General features: G+C 50.1%; 1 protein-coding gene across 4 annotated transcripts in view; it reads right to left on the bottom strand.

Moving 5' to 3' along the window:
* Positions 1–11,932: 11,932 nt before the first annotated feature.
* The window catches only part of UNC5B (unc-5 netrin receptor B), a 90,441-nt gene continuing 86,056 nt past the window's right edge, over positions 11,933–16,317 (bottom strand). For all 4 annotated transcript variants that reach the window (XM_021676352.2, XM_021676353.2, XM_012460289.2 and 1 more), the window contains one exon: positions 11,933–15,672. In XM_021676352.2, coding sequence (XP_021532027.1) covers positions 15,507–15,672 — 166 coding nt within the window. In that variant the 3' untranslated portion in view covers positions 11,933–15,506. The remainder of the gene's footprint in view (positions 15,673–16,317) is intronic.

The raw sequence follows: 16,317 nt of genomic DNA, 5'->3' as shown, positions 1-16,317 counted from the left end.
AGGAGAATTGCTTGAACCTGGGAAGGCGGGGGTGAGCTGAGATCCGCTACTGTACTCCAGCCTGGGCAACAAGAGCGAGACTCTGTCTCAAAAAGAAAAGAAAAGAAAAGAAAAAGCACCCTATTTCTCCTTGGTTTGGAAATGCCCTGAAAGGTTCTAAGTGCTGGCAGAAGCCATCCCACTATCACAAGAGGACCAGCTCCAGGCCCAGGGAACTGGAGGATGAGATGCCAAGGCTGGCCAGGGGGCTCAGATAGAAAGTCCTCTTAGCTTGGTGGTCAGAACTGGACTCTGGGGCCAGACAGACCTGGGTTAGGATGCTTTTTATGTGGCCCTTGGATGTCAAGCCTCAGTTTTCTCATCTGTAAAGGGGGTGATAATACCAATCTAAGAGCCTTCTAGGAGGCACAGAGCAGGTGTATCAACTGCTGTTAAAGACAGTGAGCCCAAGGGTACAGCTTCCGCTTTGGCTCCACCCTCCCATCCCGTAGAATCCACCACACACCGTAAGGACGGTGCAGTTAGCAGCTCCTTTCAGCTTATGCGGAAACTGGGGCACAGAGAGGTTAGTACCTCATTCAGAGTCACACAGCTAGTCAGTGGCAGAGCCAAACTTCCCATGGATGCCTTTCTGCCTCCAGAACCCACCCCAGGAAGCTTCATGAAAAGTGGTTGGGAGTAGGGATCACACAAGCCCTCATCTTCTAAGACTGGAACCCTACAAGCTCTCCTCTCCTTCTCTCACCCAGGGCCTGTTGGCCTGCAGGTGGTATAACCATCAGGAAGAGTGTTAATATTTTTTGTAGGCTCTGTTTTGGGGAGGGTGGGTTGGGTAAAGGGTCTGGCATAAAGCTCATGGGCCGATGCTACCATCTCGTGGCACTTCTCTGTCACTGCAATGATCACAGATTGGGGTCACTCACTCAATAGGGTCTTTCTTTCCAGGGTTACTGGATACCCTGGCACATGGATTCTGAGAGGTAAGGTTAGTAGTTATGGTGATTAACTCATAACTATGGACTCATAACTTCTCTGCTTTCACATCACTAATTTATTTTTATTTTTTAAGAGACAGGGTATTGCTCTGTCATCCAAGCTGGAGTGCAGTGGCATGATCATAGCTCACAGCAGCTTCTACCTCCTGGGCTCAAGTGATCCTCCTGCCACAGCCTCCCTGAGTAGCTGGAACTACAAGTGCATACCACGACTCCTGGCTAATTAAAAAAATTTTTTTTGCTAGAAATGAGGTCTCACTATGTTGCCCAGGCTGATCTCAAACTCTTGGCTTCAAGTGATCCTCCCGCCTCAGCCTCCCAAGATGCTGGGATTACACTCGTGAGCCACCACAGCTGGCCCACATCACTGATTGGAATTCCAGTCCCCATTCTGACTCTAGCCACCTCTCCTTGCTGTGTGCTGGTCAGTGGCTCCCTCCGGGAACGTTCTGGACTTCTGGGAGACGCCAGCACTGACTCCTCTGTCTCCCCTCCATCCATCAAGCATCTCCTTCCTTCCATCCTCAGGCAGCTTAGATCCCAAGGTCCGCCATGTCAGAGACATCTTCACAGTGCCCTAAACTCGCATGTCCCTCATCTCCTTGTGGAAGCGTGGGCCCACCCTGGGGGACCCCAGTGACAGCTGACTCACTGGAGAGTCCCCAGCAGGCCAGTGAGTCCACTTGGAATTCACAGTTATCAACCCCAGATGGGCCTGAGGATTCCCTGCAGTCCTACCACGTGTCATGGCTCCTGCTTGCTGTAAGAACTGTGGCCATCTTCCTCCTCCAAGTGGCCCATGCCCCTGAACACACCCCTCCCTGAGATGGTCTTTACAGAGAAAACAGAGACCACAATTAGGGATGTTCTGATTTCTCAGCACCAATCTATCTCTTTCTCTACAGTTACAAGAGGGAAATTGTTCTGCATTCCCTCCCCCTTTTCTTTGGTATTCTTGTTTGAGTTCTTTTTGTGGAAATGCCACCCACATATAGACTAGTGTGCAGATCAAAAGTGTAGAGGTCATGAATGATCACAGAATGGTGACGTCTGTTCCACCAGCAGCCGGAATAAGAAAGTGAACACTCTTAAAGCCCTAGCAGCCCCTCTCCTCTTGTTACTATGTCTACAAAACAAATGACCTCCAAATGTAGTGGTGCCAAAAAATTTTGTCATGGCACAGATTCTGTTGGTTGGGAAATGGACAAAGAACTATGAGGACGCCTTGTCTCTGCACTGCACCCCACTTGCCTCCCATGGCTGTGGCCTTGACTGGAAAACCAAAGGCTGGGAGCTGGAATCATGTGAAAGTGTCCTCCCTTTCTTGTGTCTGGCAGTTGATGCTGGCTGTTGGCTCGACTTCCGCTGGGATTACTGTCCACGACTCCTTCAAGTGGCCTCTTTCTGTGGCTCCTTACGCTTAAGAAAATACAGGGTGTTTTTAGGATCCAACCTTAGGAATTACGCGTGGCCACTTCTGGTGTACTCTGTTGATCAAGGAGTCACCAACGTCCACCCAGGTTCCAGAGGGAGGGGACATAGACTTCACCTCTTGATGGAAGAGTGCCAAGGTCAAGTTGGATAAAGAGCATGTCAGCTGGGACATATTGTTGCAGGGATAGTTGGAAAATATAATCTGCTATGATGGTCATATGATCTTTGTCTTTATTCTGTTAATGTGGTAAATTTACATTAATTGATTTTCAAATGTTAAATCACATCGCATTTCTGGAATAAACCCAACTTGGTTGTGATATATCACTTTTTAAAAATATTAATTACTCTGGCCAGGTGCAGTGGCTCATGCCTATAATCCCGGTGCTTTGGGAGGCTGAGGAAAGAGGATTGCTTGAGGCCAGGAGTTTAAGACCAGCCTGAGCAACATGGTAAGATTTTGTTTCTACAAAATAAATAAATAAATAATTTAAACAATGTATTGCTTAATTCTACCTGTTAGTATTTTGCTTGGGATTTTTGCATTTTTGTTCATGAGACAGTTTGGTCTACGGCTTTCTTTCCTTGAAATGTATGTTTTGTTTCTGTTTTTTGCCATAATGTGTATCTTCCTAATTTTAGTGTAATTACACTAGCTTTATTTTGAATAGTGTTTCTATGATATATCTTTCTTCATCCTTATAATTTTATCAGATATCTTTATATGTAAGGTGTGTTTCTCGTGAGTGGGGCATATACTTAAAAAAATCCACTCTAACTATCTTTACCTTTTACTTGAAGTCTTTTGTCCATTTATATTTAATGTAATTACTGATAGACAGGTATCTGGGTTTAATGCTACTGCTTTTACCCCAATAGCACACCTTGCCTATGTTTCTTTTTTCTCTCCTTTCTTGTCCCTTTTTGGATGGATTAATTTTAAAAATTATTTCTTTCTCACTTCTATATGTTAAATATTCTCTAGAGCTTATATTTACCCATATATGATTTATTAGGCTCTAATACCAATTAGTACATTTCCCACTTTCCCAGGTGTTGCAGGTACCTTAGAATACCTTAATTATACTCACCCTGACCCAACTTTTATGTTACCATTTTAACATAATTTAATTTTACATGATTTTAAAACTCACAAGATAATATTTTTTTCTTTTTTACAGTTCATATTAATTTCTCTTTACTCACACATTTACCCATTCTCATTGTTCCTCATTCCTTCCTGCATTTACTTCCTCCTGGAGTCATTTCTGTAAGCCCAAAGGGCTCCCATGAGTACTCCTTTTTAATGTCAATCTTTTAGCAATGAAGTTTCTCAATTTTTGTTGGCCTGGAAATGCCCTTTGCACTATTTTCACCAGGTCTAGAATTCTAGATTGGTGCTTATTTTCTTTTGGCACTTTAAAGATCATTTCACTGCCTTTTGTATTTCATGGCATCTGTTAAGAAGCTAGCTATGAATCTGACTGCTCCTTTGAAGGTGAAGTCAGGCCAGGAGAGGGTGCCCTGGTGCTGGCTCCACCGCCCTCCCACCTCCCTGGAATGAGAAACACAGTTTGAGGGGTACTGGGAAGGAGGTCGGCATCTGGGGCTCTCACTGGCCTGGGGAATCCAGATCCTTCCTGGTCCCAGTCACATAAATTTTCAGGTGCCACGTGGTGGCTGCTTTCATATTGTCCCACTGGACCTGTGGCCACACAACATAGGATCTGATCCTGCCACTGTGCCCAAAGGGCAAGAGTTCCAGGAGGCTGGTGGGTGGCCTCTCTTTCACCCAAAAGTTGACGAGCAGTCTGGACCCTAGACTCTTTCTCCATTCCATCCCCAGCCCCATATTTATATGGTCTCAGATCAGCCAGATTTTGGGTGGAGGTAACGCTGTTGTCTGGGGCTCTGGATTCTGCATGTCTAGGACTTGGTCCAGGTATACGTGAGAGTTCATGTCTCAAGTAAGGTGGGTAGGAGGACTTGTTCCCTGTCCTCATGGGAGTATGGACCTGCCAGTTCCTAGACTTTAGAGTCTATTAGGGATCTAGAGTTTCAGGGTCAACCAGATGTCCGGTGGGGGTGAGATTCAAGTCTAGGGCTCTAGTCTCTGTGTGGTAAGGATTTGTTCTTCTTGTGAAGGCAGACTTAGTGTCTGTGAGAACAAGGATCTTCTGTCTAGTGTCAGGCTTGGGATCTAGTCCCTGTTGTCAAAGTTCTAGAATCTCTCTCTCTTTCTCTCTCTCTTTCTCTTTCTCTCTCTCTCTCTCTCTCTCTCTTTCTTTCTCTCTGGGCAGGTGGGGAGAACTGGGTCCTGAGTACACTAGATGTCTGGACTCAGGGGATAAAAAGATGACCAGAATCGGGGCTCACTCAGATGTACATATGTGTAGTTTCTATTATCTGTTATTTTTCTTGGTCTTGTCCATTGGCATGTCCAGTAATTTTTTGCTGAATGTTAGACATTGTAAATGAAAACTTAGAGGGGTGCTGATCTTCCCACAGGGAGAATTACCTTTAGCTTCTGGTAGATGATTGGAGTAGGGATTAAGAGTGGCTGGATTTCCATTTTTAAGGCCTGATCTGCTTCCTGTTTGCCCTTATCCTAGGCTGTAGCCCTTCAGAGACCCCAGGGCAACGGCTGGGTTGCTGACTAGGGCTCCTCCTTCACTTCCAGTGTTATGCCCTGTAGTCGTGGGTCTGTCAAAAGCTCTGCTTGGCTTCTCGGCCTCTTACCTGCTGCTTTCAGTTTGGCACTCACTGATTAGAAATCAGCAAGTGACTTGGGCAGGGGGGTTCGGGTTGGGGGAGAAGGACAGAATATCAAACTTCTCTGAGCTTCCCTTCTCTCTAAGATACTGGTTTCTCAGTTCCTTGTATCTCTGTCTTGGTAGTGCTGAAGTGGTCTTCCCTGACTTCCCCAGTTATCCTTGCTCATAGCCCGGCTTTATTTTTTGTGTATCTTTACATATCACATTTTTAGATAGTCTGTCTTCCTTCCACCAACATGAGAACTGTAAAAGTTTGTTTAATGGAAGGAGGATTGTGTTGAGCTGAGACCAAAGCTGGCTAATCATCTGTGCTAGCCCAGATGTGCTGGAGTTCTGCTTCCAATCCAAGTGGGCAAGGTGCTAATTGTCCTGTGTTTTTCCACTGTGAGGCCAAAAGGAGGGTCCCTGTCCGGACTGCCTCCAGCAGAGTGGCAGTGGGATTCATTCTGGTAATCAAGGAAAGCATTGGCATGAAGGTATTTGGGGAATGCCACAGAGATATGTCAAGTCAGGGGCAGTACAGGCTGGGGAGGAAAGGTTATACAGCTGGCTTGTGTTGCCCACTGTGTGGGGCTGTAGTGGGAGCACTGGACTGGGAGTCAGTGCTCTAGCTGTGTGGCGCCCTGGTCTCCTCCTGGCTATTTAAAGCCAGAAAATGTGGGCCACATGGTGCTTGGTAATCTCAGCTGTCTGCAAATGCAAGGAGCATATTCCTCCTTCTCATCTTCATCTAATGGGCGAGAAGAGATAGTGATCATCCAGTGACACACCTGCAACTGCTGATATGGGCCAATGATGACAAAATGGAAAGAGATTAATGCTGATCACTCAATATTTACACATATTACCTCATTTAATCCTTACAGTAAGTCTACAGAGAAGGCTTGTCATCCTCATTGTTGGAAAATCTGAGGTTCCAGGAGTTTAGGCAATTGGCTCAAGGTCACATGAAGAGCAGACGGTAGAGTCTGGCCATAAACCAAGGTCACGCTGACCCCAAAGCTTGTTCCCTTAAACCTGCCGCTAAGCTGGAACTACGGACAATGTTAGCTTTGTAATTACCCTGTGGGAATTGAGGAAGTGGAGGCAAGCCACCAGAACCCCAAGGGAGCACCAGTGGCCACATGGATGCTGAGCCCAGCTGCCTGAGAGACTAGGAGCACTTGGCAGGAGGAAAAGAGGCAGGGTGGGCCAAGAAAGCTGTTTTCAAATATTCGAAAAGGTGGCATGGAGTGGAAGGCTTAGACTTACTCCCATTGATTCCTGTGGGTAAAATCAGCCCCTGCAGTGAAAATAAGTAGGCATTTATTAAAATGCCAGCTATTGTTACAATTAGGAAGTAGAGAGTTCCTCATCTCTGGAAGTATTCAAGCAGAGACTGGGGAAGCCCTTGTCTGAGCCATTGTGGAGGGAATTCTGGAATCAGATGAGGATGGATTAGATTACAGCCAAGGACCCCTGCCTTTGCCATCCTAGAAGCCTGTGAAATAGATCCCAATGAACCCCTGTGGTCCTTGGCCATAGCCTCTGGCCAGTGCACTCCCTTTGGGTAATGGCAGTATATACTGATGTGGGTGCTGGGCGTCTGTCCCTGGGTACCTGGTAGCAGGAGAATTGTTGTAACCTGAGGGCCTGGTAGCCAAGCCCTGCCCTGAGTTTCATCAGGCAGAGGAGAGGCTCATGGGGAAAGGACCAGCCTTAGCCACCATCCCACAGAGGGACGCAGGAGGGAGGTTGCTGGTGTGGGCATCACGGTCCCCTGATGCAATCCAGGGAAAGCAACACCCCGGCAGGGGTGCCTGGCAGTCTCTAGAGAGGGCCAGGGGCTCAGGACTATGTCCCAGCCGGCAAACCCCTGAAGTTACGCCTGACCCTCCCTTGCTTCAAAACCTTCCCATAGCTTCCCATCGCACAGCAGATCGCAAACTGGATGGATATTGTTTGGCCTGCAGTTTACAAACAACTGGAGCCAACAGTTACAAATAGAATGATTTCATGTATATTTCTGAACCCTGGTTTCTGGTTTCTAAAAGCAGGAGGATGGAGCAGTCCTTGGCACTCACAGATTTGAGTGGTGAGGGCCTACCCCTTCCCGTGGGCTCTGTGGTCTCCAGTTGGCCACAGTCCCCACTTCTCCCTATCGCTTCCCTATAGCACTGCAGCCAAATGTGAAAGGCCACTGAACAGGATGTCTATCCTCTATTTCACTCAAATAGAGACCCGTGCTGCTGAGAAAAGTGAGGAATTAATGATATGCTGAGACCGCTTGATGTTTCAAGAAAATGCTGAGCAGGCATATTTCTTTGTGAAGTGAATTGCTGGTTTGGCAGCTTCTCTCATTCACATGACTGAGCAGTCTGGAGACATGTGTGTTTTTGACCCTTGGTCTGTGGACAAACTCCTGAGGCCCAGCTTTTTTGAGCTGACCCCAATGCCCAGGAGCACATCTATGTGAACCTAGGGCAGGTGACCAGTAGGGAGCCACACCCCTCTGTCCCTCCCAGACCGCAGCCTGCTCCTGTACTCACTTGGATTCTGCCAGGCTGCATACACATCACCATCTTTGGAGGCGGGGCAGCTAGAGGGATCCCTTTTCATCTCCCTGCCCCAACCCCCCACACTCTGTTGGTACCATCTCAGGGTATGTGGTACCAGCTATGACAATTCACTCTATTCTACTGTGAGCTGCTTGGGGGCTGAGTCCAGGCCTGATGTACTCCCCTTCCCCCAGTACTGGGCCCATCTGTGGATTAGAGCAATATCGATTGAATTTCTAGGTACTGTCATGTTGAGGAAGACTTTTAGGCCGAGAAACTAGGCTGTGCATATTCAAGCCATGCGCAGTGGGCCTGGCTGCCCAGCCCTTCCCTTCCTGATTGCAGAAAAGCAGGAACTCACTGGTGCTCCTCCCCTAGACTCTGCAGCTCCTGGGTTGAGATCACTGAGGGGACGCCAACTTACACTCAAATAAACATGTGTGAGTAGAGCCTGTGGACCATCTGAGCACCTCTGCAGATAGCAGCCTTCACGTCTAGCCTGCTAAAGGGGCATCAGCATCTTTTCTTAGTAAGAAGGTTTTTTGTTGTTTTTTTAGAGAGAAGGTCTCACTCTGTTGCCCAGGCTGGAGTGCAGTGGCACCATTATAGCTCACTGCAGACTTCAACTCCTGAGCTCAAGAGATCTTCTTGTCTCAGCCTCCCAAAGAGCTGGGATTACAGGTGTGTGACACCATGCCTGACAATTTTAAAAATAGATTTTTATTTTGTAGAGATGGACTCTTACTGTGTTGTCCAGACTGATCAACTACTGGCCTCAAGCAATCCTGCTGCCTCGGCCTCTGAAAGTGCGGGATTACAGGTGTGAGCCACCACACCCTGCCACGAAGTTTCATGAAAGAAAGCTATTGTAAACTTTTGCTACAAGTGTCTCCCACAAAATGCATACTTGAAAAGCTACATCTCAGGGAAACCAACCCATGTTGGAAGGCTTTCTGGACCCCCAGGCTTGGTCAGGAGCATCTCCGAGCTCCCAAAGCTCCTCACCCCTTTGACGTGTCTACTCTTTTGATTGCAGGCTCCCAAGGGCATCGTGTGTGACTTCTGTCCTTTACCCCAGAGGTGACCAATGCAATGGGCTGAATGGGTTGTTGAACCAGAGCACGGTCATCCTCCCTACACTATTTCTGTTTTGAAAAATCAGGATTTGGGCCGAGCGCCGTGGCTCACACCTATAATTCCAGCACTTTGGGAGGCTGAGGAGGGTGGATCACAAGGTCAGGAGTTTGAGACCAGCCTGGCCAACATGGTGAAACCCTGTCTCTACTAAAAATACAAAAATTAGCTGGGCGTGGTAGCGAGCACCTATAATCCCAGATACTTGGGAGGCTGAGGCAGAATAATTGTTCAAATCTGGGAGGTGGAGGTTGCAGTGAGCCGAGATTGTCACACTGCACTCCAGCCTAGGCCACAGAGCAAGACTCTGCCTCAAAAAAATAAAACAAATAGCATCTTGTCAATAACAGTCACTGGATTCTCCAGGGCCCAGTTCTAAGGAGGCTGTGGTCTTGGTGTGAGATGCTTGTGCCGGTGCAGGAGACAGAAGTGGTTTAATGACAGCTTTTCCCATCAAATGATGGAGGAGGGAGACATCGCTGTTGAGGGATGAGGAGGCAGGCAGCCTCAGCCTTCAGTGGCCTGCACTGGGGGTCTTGGAGAGCTTTAGTTAAAGGTAACGATGGAGTTCCAGGATGGCCTGGTTGAGCCTTAGCAACAAAATGAGACTGTCTTAGTAACAGCAAGCAAGGGAAAAGCCAGGGACCTCCACCAGTTGTTAAGGGAGCCTGCTAGCCAGTGGGAGGGACCGTGTCGACAAAACGAATTTCAGCAGTTACTGGAAAAAGAAAACAGTTTCATGTTTATACCTCAAGGGTTTGAGGCTCCTGGATCAAATCCATTGTATTTAAATATTTATACCTACAAATAAGTTTGTATGTGCACAGATCTTCCTAGGAGGCTACAGAAGAAATGTAGCAATTGCCTCTATGAGGGTGGAGGACTAGGGACAGGGGAGGAGAGGGAAACAAGGTAGAAACAGAGGAAGGAGGGAAATCTACTTTTCACCTATTCTGTTGTACTTTTTAATTTTTTTTTTTAAATGGTAGGCATGTATCATTTTCAATTAAAATGGACAAAGGTTTTGAAAATCTGCTGGGCGGGACTAGATGAGGTTTTCCTGTGTCTGACCTCACTCTATCAGCTGGAATTGGAGTGGATTTCCTCTTCTTAGGGTCCCTAGTGGAGAGGAGGGGACACTTTCATGAGTGACAGGCCTGCAGTATGCTGGCTGCGCCAGGCTGGCTGGTTGGGTGGGTTCTCGTGCCACTGGCTCTGGCCCCTCACTGGGCAGCCACACAGCCCCAGGCTGCAACCAGCCCCCTTGCTGCCTTCTCCTGGTTGTTCCTCCACCGTCCCCTGGGCTTGTCATAGAAAGGAGGGCCCAAGGGATGTGGCTGTCACACTCCTGCCTACAGCCAGGACCCCTGCCCCATTATAGAATTACATCAGCCAGAGGGCTCTCACAGAGCAGCAGGTCTACGCCCCACATTTCACAGATGGGGAAACTGAGGCTCAGGGAAGGATAGTGACTCCACAGCATCGGGGCTGGGACCCAGGTCCCCTACTGTCAGGACCAGAACTCTTTGTACCACACCTGCTGCCCAACTTGATTTTAGGTGAGCTTCCAAGGGACAGTGGCAGGTAGAGAATGAAGGAGTTAAATGGGTCCCCTTGACTCCTGGGGAACCCCAGATGACTGCCTGCCTACATGTGGGGGCTACTTGCATGAAATAGCTGCCCCATGCCTGGCTCTGCCCACTCCTTAGCTGAGCTGCTGCCTGCCCCTTGTATCCCTCCCTTCACCACCCTCCCCATCCTCATGAAGCTGTCCCTTTTCTCTTCTCCTTTATAAATCCTTACCTGCAAATCATTTCTGCTAGGAAGGTCATGCTGCATGTGACCACTCCAGATCCCTGGGTCCCCGGGGAAAGATGATGATCTGAGCCTGGGCGTCTGTGTGCAGGTGGGTGCCAGTGTGCCCTGCCTGCCCCCTCCCCCGTGAGAGGACAGATGTGGGTTTTCCTTTGTCTTGGTAACTTCCAGTCTCAGATCCAGCCCATAGGTGCTCCTCACTCCCAGGGGGACAGCTAGGTGATAGAGCCACATGGAACCCAGAGCCCAGAAAGTCAGGACTGGCAGGGCCTATAGGCACCAAATACTCAGGGTGTGAAAACAAGTTCCCAGGCCAAATATATCTGGGATCTCTGTGTTAAATGAGGAGACCAGCTTCTTCCTGCAGGACTTCTCAGAGCCTTTAACATGCTCATGGACAACATGACTATCCAAGATGGGGCCAGTGGGTGCTCTTAGCCCAAACTTAAGACACCACAGACTCGACTCATGGAGCAGGCAATCCATGCTGGGAAATGCTCAGGCCAGACTCAATGCACAAAGGGAAAGACCTGAGGTCCACAGGGTGGAGGGGACCAGCTGAAACAGGGCTGCTGGCAGTCTAGCAGCACCTCTGTGCACATTAGAACAAAGCACCTGGTCCTCAACAGCAGGGTTTGCTTTTATTCGCACAAGACCCTTTACTGCCATCTGCTGGAAACATCTCAGCAAATACACAAATCTACAACATATGGGGAATGGACCACCCTCCCCCCTTTAGATATGGTACTCTTGCCCAGTGCGCTACTTACCCAACCATGCCTGGCAGCCTTGGGCCAACTCATGTGATCCCCACCCTTTCATCACTCCCTTTCAGCCTGCACAATAGTCATATATCCCAGGTGAGGTTTCTGAACTGACCCTTCAGCCTCAACACCCTTGGGGATCCCTTCTGAATTCCTCAGAGACGGACAGGGATGCCTGGGCTTCATCTCTGTGTTGTCCCTCTCACCCATTACCTAGCCCCTGCCAGACTCACACGACGAACTCCTGAATAGATCCAGATGCGCAGGGGCCGGGATCTGGATGCAGCACGGGCTCTACCTTGCTGTGTGACTCTAGGGGCTCTCTGAGTCAGTTTTCCCTCCTACAAAATGAGGCAGTTGGGCTTGATCATCTCTTGGGGGTCAGAGAGCTCGGAACTGACAGTGACACCTTCACTTTCCATGGAATTTTGAGAGGAGCAACGCAGTCATTCCCAGTTGCCAACAGGAAGACAGCCAATGCAACCTGGATTTTATTAGACTAGGAAATATAATTTATTTCATAAAAATTAATTTTGTTACAATAGGAATGCTAAAGGTTATTTATAGGTTGGAGTTTACAGAATAAACAGAGGTGGGACTGGCGGCCATCCCTGGGGCCCTGCACTCCCCCTCAGGCATATAACCATGTCCATGGCCCTGGCAGGGGTCCAGCCCTTTGCCCCCCTGAGAGCTCCCTGCACTGAAGCTCCTGGTCACCTCTCCTAAGGGACCTAGCTCAGTTGCCTGGGAGCTGGAGAACATGGACCAGAGGGCCCTGGAGGGTCCAGGAGATGAGGAGGGTCCCCTGCACCCTCAGGAGAACCCCTGCCCCTGAGCTCTGCAGCGGGGGGGCACTGTGAGAGAAGGCAGAGGGAGAGGCACGTAGAAGATACACTGACTGACCCTGTGGGCTCAGGGAGGGCAGAAGACAGGCACACCAACCTCCAGATGTCCAAACCTGGGACACAGAGGCAGCACACACACACACACACACACACACACACACGCTCGGGTGGGGACACACGCACGTGTTCTCGGAGGGGCAGTCTGATGTGCCCACAGAGAAAAGCACAGGCACGCACATGCGCACACGCACACACACACGCACCCCAGAGAGGAGAGAGATAGAAACACCTGTGTAAGGGCCCTGCCGCCTTCAACAGTACCTGAGCTGCTGCCCACCAGGTACATGCCCTGTGGAGCTGCCTCTTGGGTCTGAACTGGAGGAGAAACCACTGATCCCACCCCAGAGGCAGGCAGCCTCCACAGACGGATGGAGTCGGCAAATCCTTTCCAGGATTTGGGATCACTCCTAGAAAGGACATGGTGCACATTTCTGGAAGTCAGACTGGAAATGGCACCTGGGTGGCTGGCTGCACCTCATCCGTCAAGCTCCTGTCCTGGGGGCAGAGCAAGCAGCTTTTGAGGGTGGGGCGGGGAGGACAGAAAAGAACAGGGAGGCCGGCACGGCAGACCACAGGGTCCCCTACAGAAGCCTAGCACAGAGTGTCTGAACCCAAAGAGCCTCAGACCACAGCCTTCTAGGTATGAAAAGGACACTGAAGCCCAGAGAAGGCAGTGATATGCCTGAAGTCACACAGCAGTTTAACGGCAGATTTGCAACTTGATTCCTGGTCTTTGGACTGCCAGGCTGCATGTGGGCACTTCAGAGTCTGCGAGGAGAATGGCACCACCTGTCACCGCATGTGTGGTCTAGCCTGGTCAGACTGACCTCAAAGCCATGTGACTGAGGCCCACACGTGTGCAGGGGCTAACAGTGACCAGTGAGGCCAAGCACATGGGACGGGCACTTTGGCAGGGAAGGCTCACTGCCTTCATCCAAGGCGGCATCCACACGTGAGGCACCAGGGTCGAGAGCCTTGGTCTCAACCTTGGGGCCCAGCCAAGGCCCAGCCCTTGAGGCAGGCCTGGCCCCTCAGCAGCCCTGGTGGAAGAAATCCTCTCTCACATCTCCAGGCAAGTCCCCCTCTGCCCACAGCCAGGCCGTACCATGGGGGGACTGGTGGGTGATCAGAAGCCCCATGAGCCACTGAGTCCATGGCAGGGAAGCCAGGCTGGGGATGCTGGCTGGAATCGAGGCCCTAAAACCTGTCCTCCTCTCAGGATATCAGACATTCAAAGGCCCAGCTGTTCAGAGACCTGCTGGGGTATGCCCTAGGGTCAGTGCCTAGAGCTGTCCGGGAAGGTGGTACCTGCCTTGCCTGGAGTGCCAAGAGGGAGGGAGAGGCCTTTGATGAGGCCTCTGTGCTGACTGCACGATCCTGGTCCCAGCCACTGGCAGGCAGCTGCACAAGGCCAGGGACTCATGCTGCCTCATGCAGGGCCCTGGAACAGGTTGGGTTGGGGTGATGTGTGCTGGCCCTCCACCCTGGCAACCCTGCCCACTGGGGAAGGTTATTTCAGATCTCCCAGACCGTAGAAGGTGGGTGAGAGGAGGGTTACAGGAGGTGCCTGTGGAGATCAGAGCTGGGAAACCAGCTTCTCAGCCTCCTCCTCCACTCCTGGGCAAAGCACAGCCAGGCCACCAGCCTCCAGCCTCCCACGCTACAGGACTGACTGACACTGGGAAGCTCGGGCTTCTGCAGCTAGAGAGGACCTCTCAGCCATCACTCTGCTTTACAAAAGGAGAAACTGAGGCTGGGGAAGGCTAGTTTCAGGATTCCTGGCCATCAAAAGAGCAGCACCCTGCTCCAGCCCACCTGCTCCAGAGACTGCTGGGTGGAGGAGGGGATGAGGGTGTCAGGGCTGGAACCACGCTAGGGTAAAGCTATCCTGCCCACAGGAGAGAGGTGCCCTTGGAGGACTTTCCACCCCACTTTGTCCCTCTGTTTGAGTCCCACTTCTGGGCCACATCCCTTTCTAGGAGCCACCAGACCAAAACCTGGCTCACAGCTGGCCTGACCAGTCCTCTTTCATCCCAACTTTCTTAATCCCGGTTCCCAGGAGCCAGAGGCATCTCCCTGGGGCTGCGGGAAGGAGGGCCACCCACTCCAGCCCTCAGCATTCCTTGGTTTTATGGATTCAGCATCTGCTTAAGATTTTAGAGGGAAATCTAACCATCTAAATCTAGACAGTGAAAACCCTGTCTGACCTACATCCTGCACAACTGGGGAAACTGAGGCCTTGTCCGAATTTAGTCCAAGATGAATTCGTTAGCAGCAAAGTACTCTCTGTTCAGTCTTTCTCCCCCCAAAGCACATGCGTACATGTATACACACACACACACACACACACACACACACACACACAGAGGCACATTCACTCCTGGTCAGAAGTGTGAGCCTGCCCATTCTCATCCACACTCAAGAAGAGAGTTTTGTATTTTTTGTGTTGTTTTTCATTTTCTTTTTTTTTTTCTTAAAAAGGACTTATCCAAATATTTGGATAATAAATGATTTGCGTTTCCTAAGAAACTGGGTTTTTCTTTTCCCTTGTGGTTTTGGTGTTTTTCTTCTTCTTCTTTCAGCCTTACTAAAGCAGTCTGAAGTTTTCTTTCTTTCCTTCCTTTGCCTTTTTGCTTTTGGACAGGAGAAAGCCGTTTGTCTGAATTGTACTCGATTCTTCAAAGAGGAAAAGGGTGTGGAAGCAGAAGGGGGCTTAGGGAGAAAGGAGAAATCGATAACAGAGGAAGAAAATGAAGAACGGAACTAAAACCCATGGAACCCAGAAGTTGCCGGGCTGAGGGTGAGGGGCGGGGGACTGGGAGTGTGGGGGTGGAGGGAGGGCCTCCTGCCTGCCCCCACCAACTGCCTCCAGAGGCTTCAGCCCCATCTTGGTTCCCACACAGAGATCTGAGGCCAAAAGAGAGAGAGCGTGTGGAATGGAGAAGGGACTGTGGGCCCTCTAACAACAGAGTACATGGATTTTCTAAGGCTGGTCGTGGTCTGGGTATGGGGGAAGGGGAGGAGGAGGTGAGGCAACTCTGGCTGTGAACTGGGAGGAAGCAGAGGCCAAATACCCCATCAGGAGGCTGCCCCGGGCCTCCCTCACCTGCCTCCTGCCAGTCCCTGCCAGCCTGCCATCCCAGGAGGCTCAGCAGTCCCCATCGGTGGCCACAGCCACCAGCATCTCACTCTTGCCCATCTCCTCCAAGGCACTCGCCAGGCTGTTGAGGTCCCCATCGTCCTGCTGCAGAGCTTCCCAGAGGTCCAGGATCACACCCGTGGGGCTCACTTTGGTGGCAAAGTAATTCAGGTACCTGGCAGAGGGAAGGAGGGCACTGAGGTCCCCAAGCACTCAGCCCTTCCCCGGAGCTTGGGGGTGAAGGGGCACAAGGGAAAGTGGGAAGGCTGTAGGCTCTGGAGTCCCATAGTCCTGGGTCTGAATTCCAGCTACTGTGTGGCTCTGGGCAAGTCAGAACCTGTGGCTCAGAGTCTCAGTCTCCTCGACCCCAAAATGGGAAGAATGCCAGTTACCTCTCAACAAGATCCAAGATCATGTAAAGTAAGATCACCCTTACTTTACATGATCTAGTGTTGTCTCTAGCATGTAACCATCTTGTTCATCGTCATTGTTATTATTATCATTGAAAGACACTGGCCCCAAGAGAGAATGGCCACGTGCAGCATGTGGTCATTCCTGCCCCCTGTGCTCCCTCCTGCTCCCATGAACTCACCTGACAGGAGGAACAAAGCCTTAGCCATCTTTGTAAGTCCTACTCATTTCTATGTAAAATGTCTTATCTAAAGCATCTGCTCAATGCAGGTTTATTACAAATTTTTCAATATGTATAATACTGATTATCATTGGCCTTATGTTTATCCAGCATTTGAAGTTGTCCAAAGGATTTTGACACCAAGGTGTATCTGGTCAGTCAGCAAGTGTCTCCAGAGCACCTGCTCTG

The sequence above is a fragment of the Aotus nancymaae genome, unplaced genomic scaffold, assembly GCF_030222135.1.
Source record: "Aotus nancymaae isolate 86718 unplaced genomic scaffold, 86718_ANA_hifiasm-v0.15.2.pri h1tg000010l, whole genome shotgun sequence".
In the NCBI taxonomy this organism is placed as follows: domain Eukaryota; kingdom Metazoa; phylum Chordata; class Mammalia; order Primates; family Aotidae; genus Aotus; species Aotus nancymaae.
Note: the sequence above shows the minus strand (reverse complement) of the source record. Positions and strands in the feature narration are given on the sequence as shown.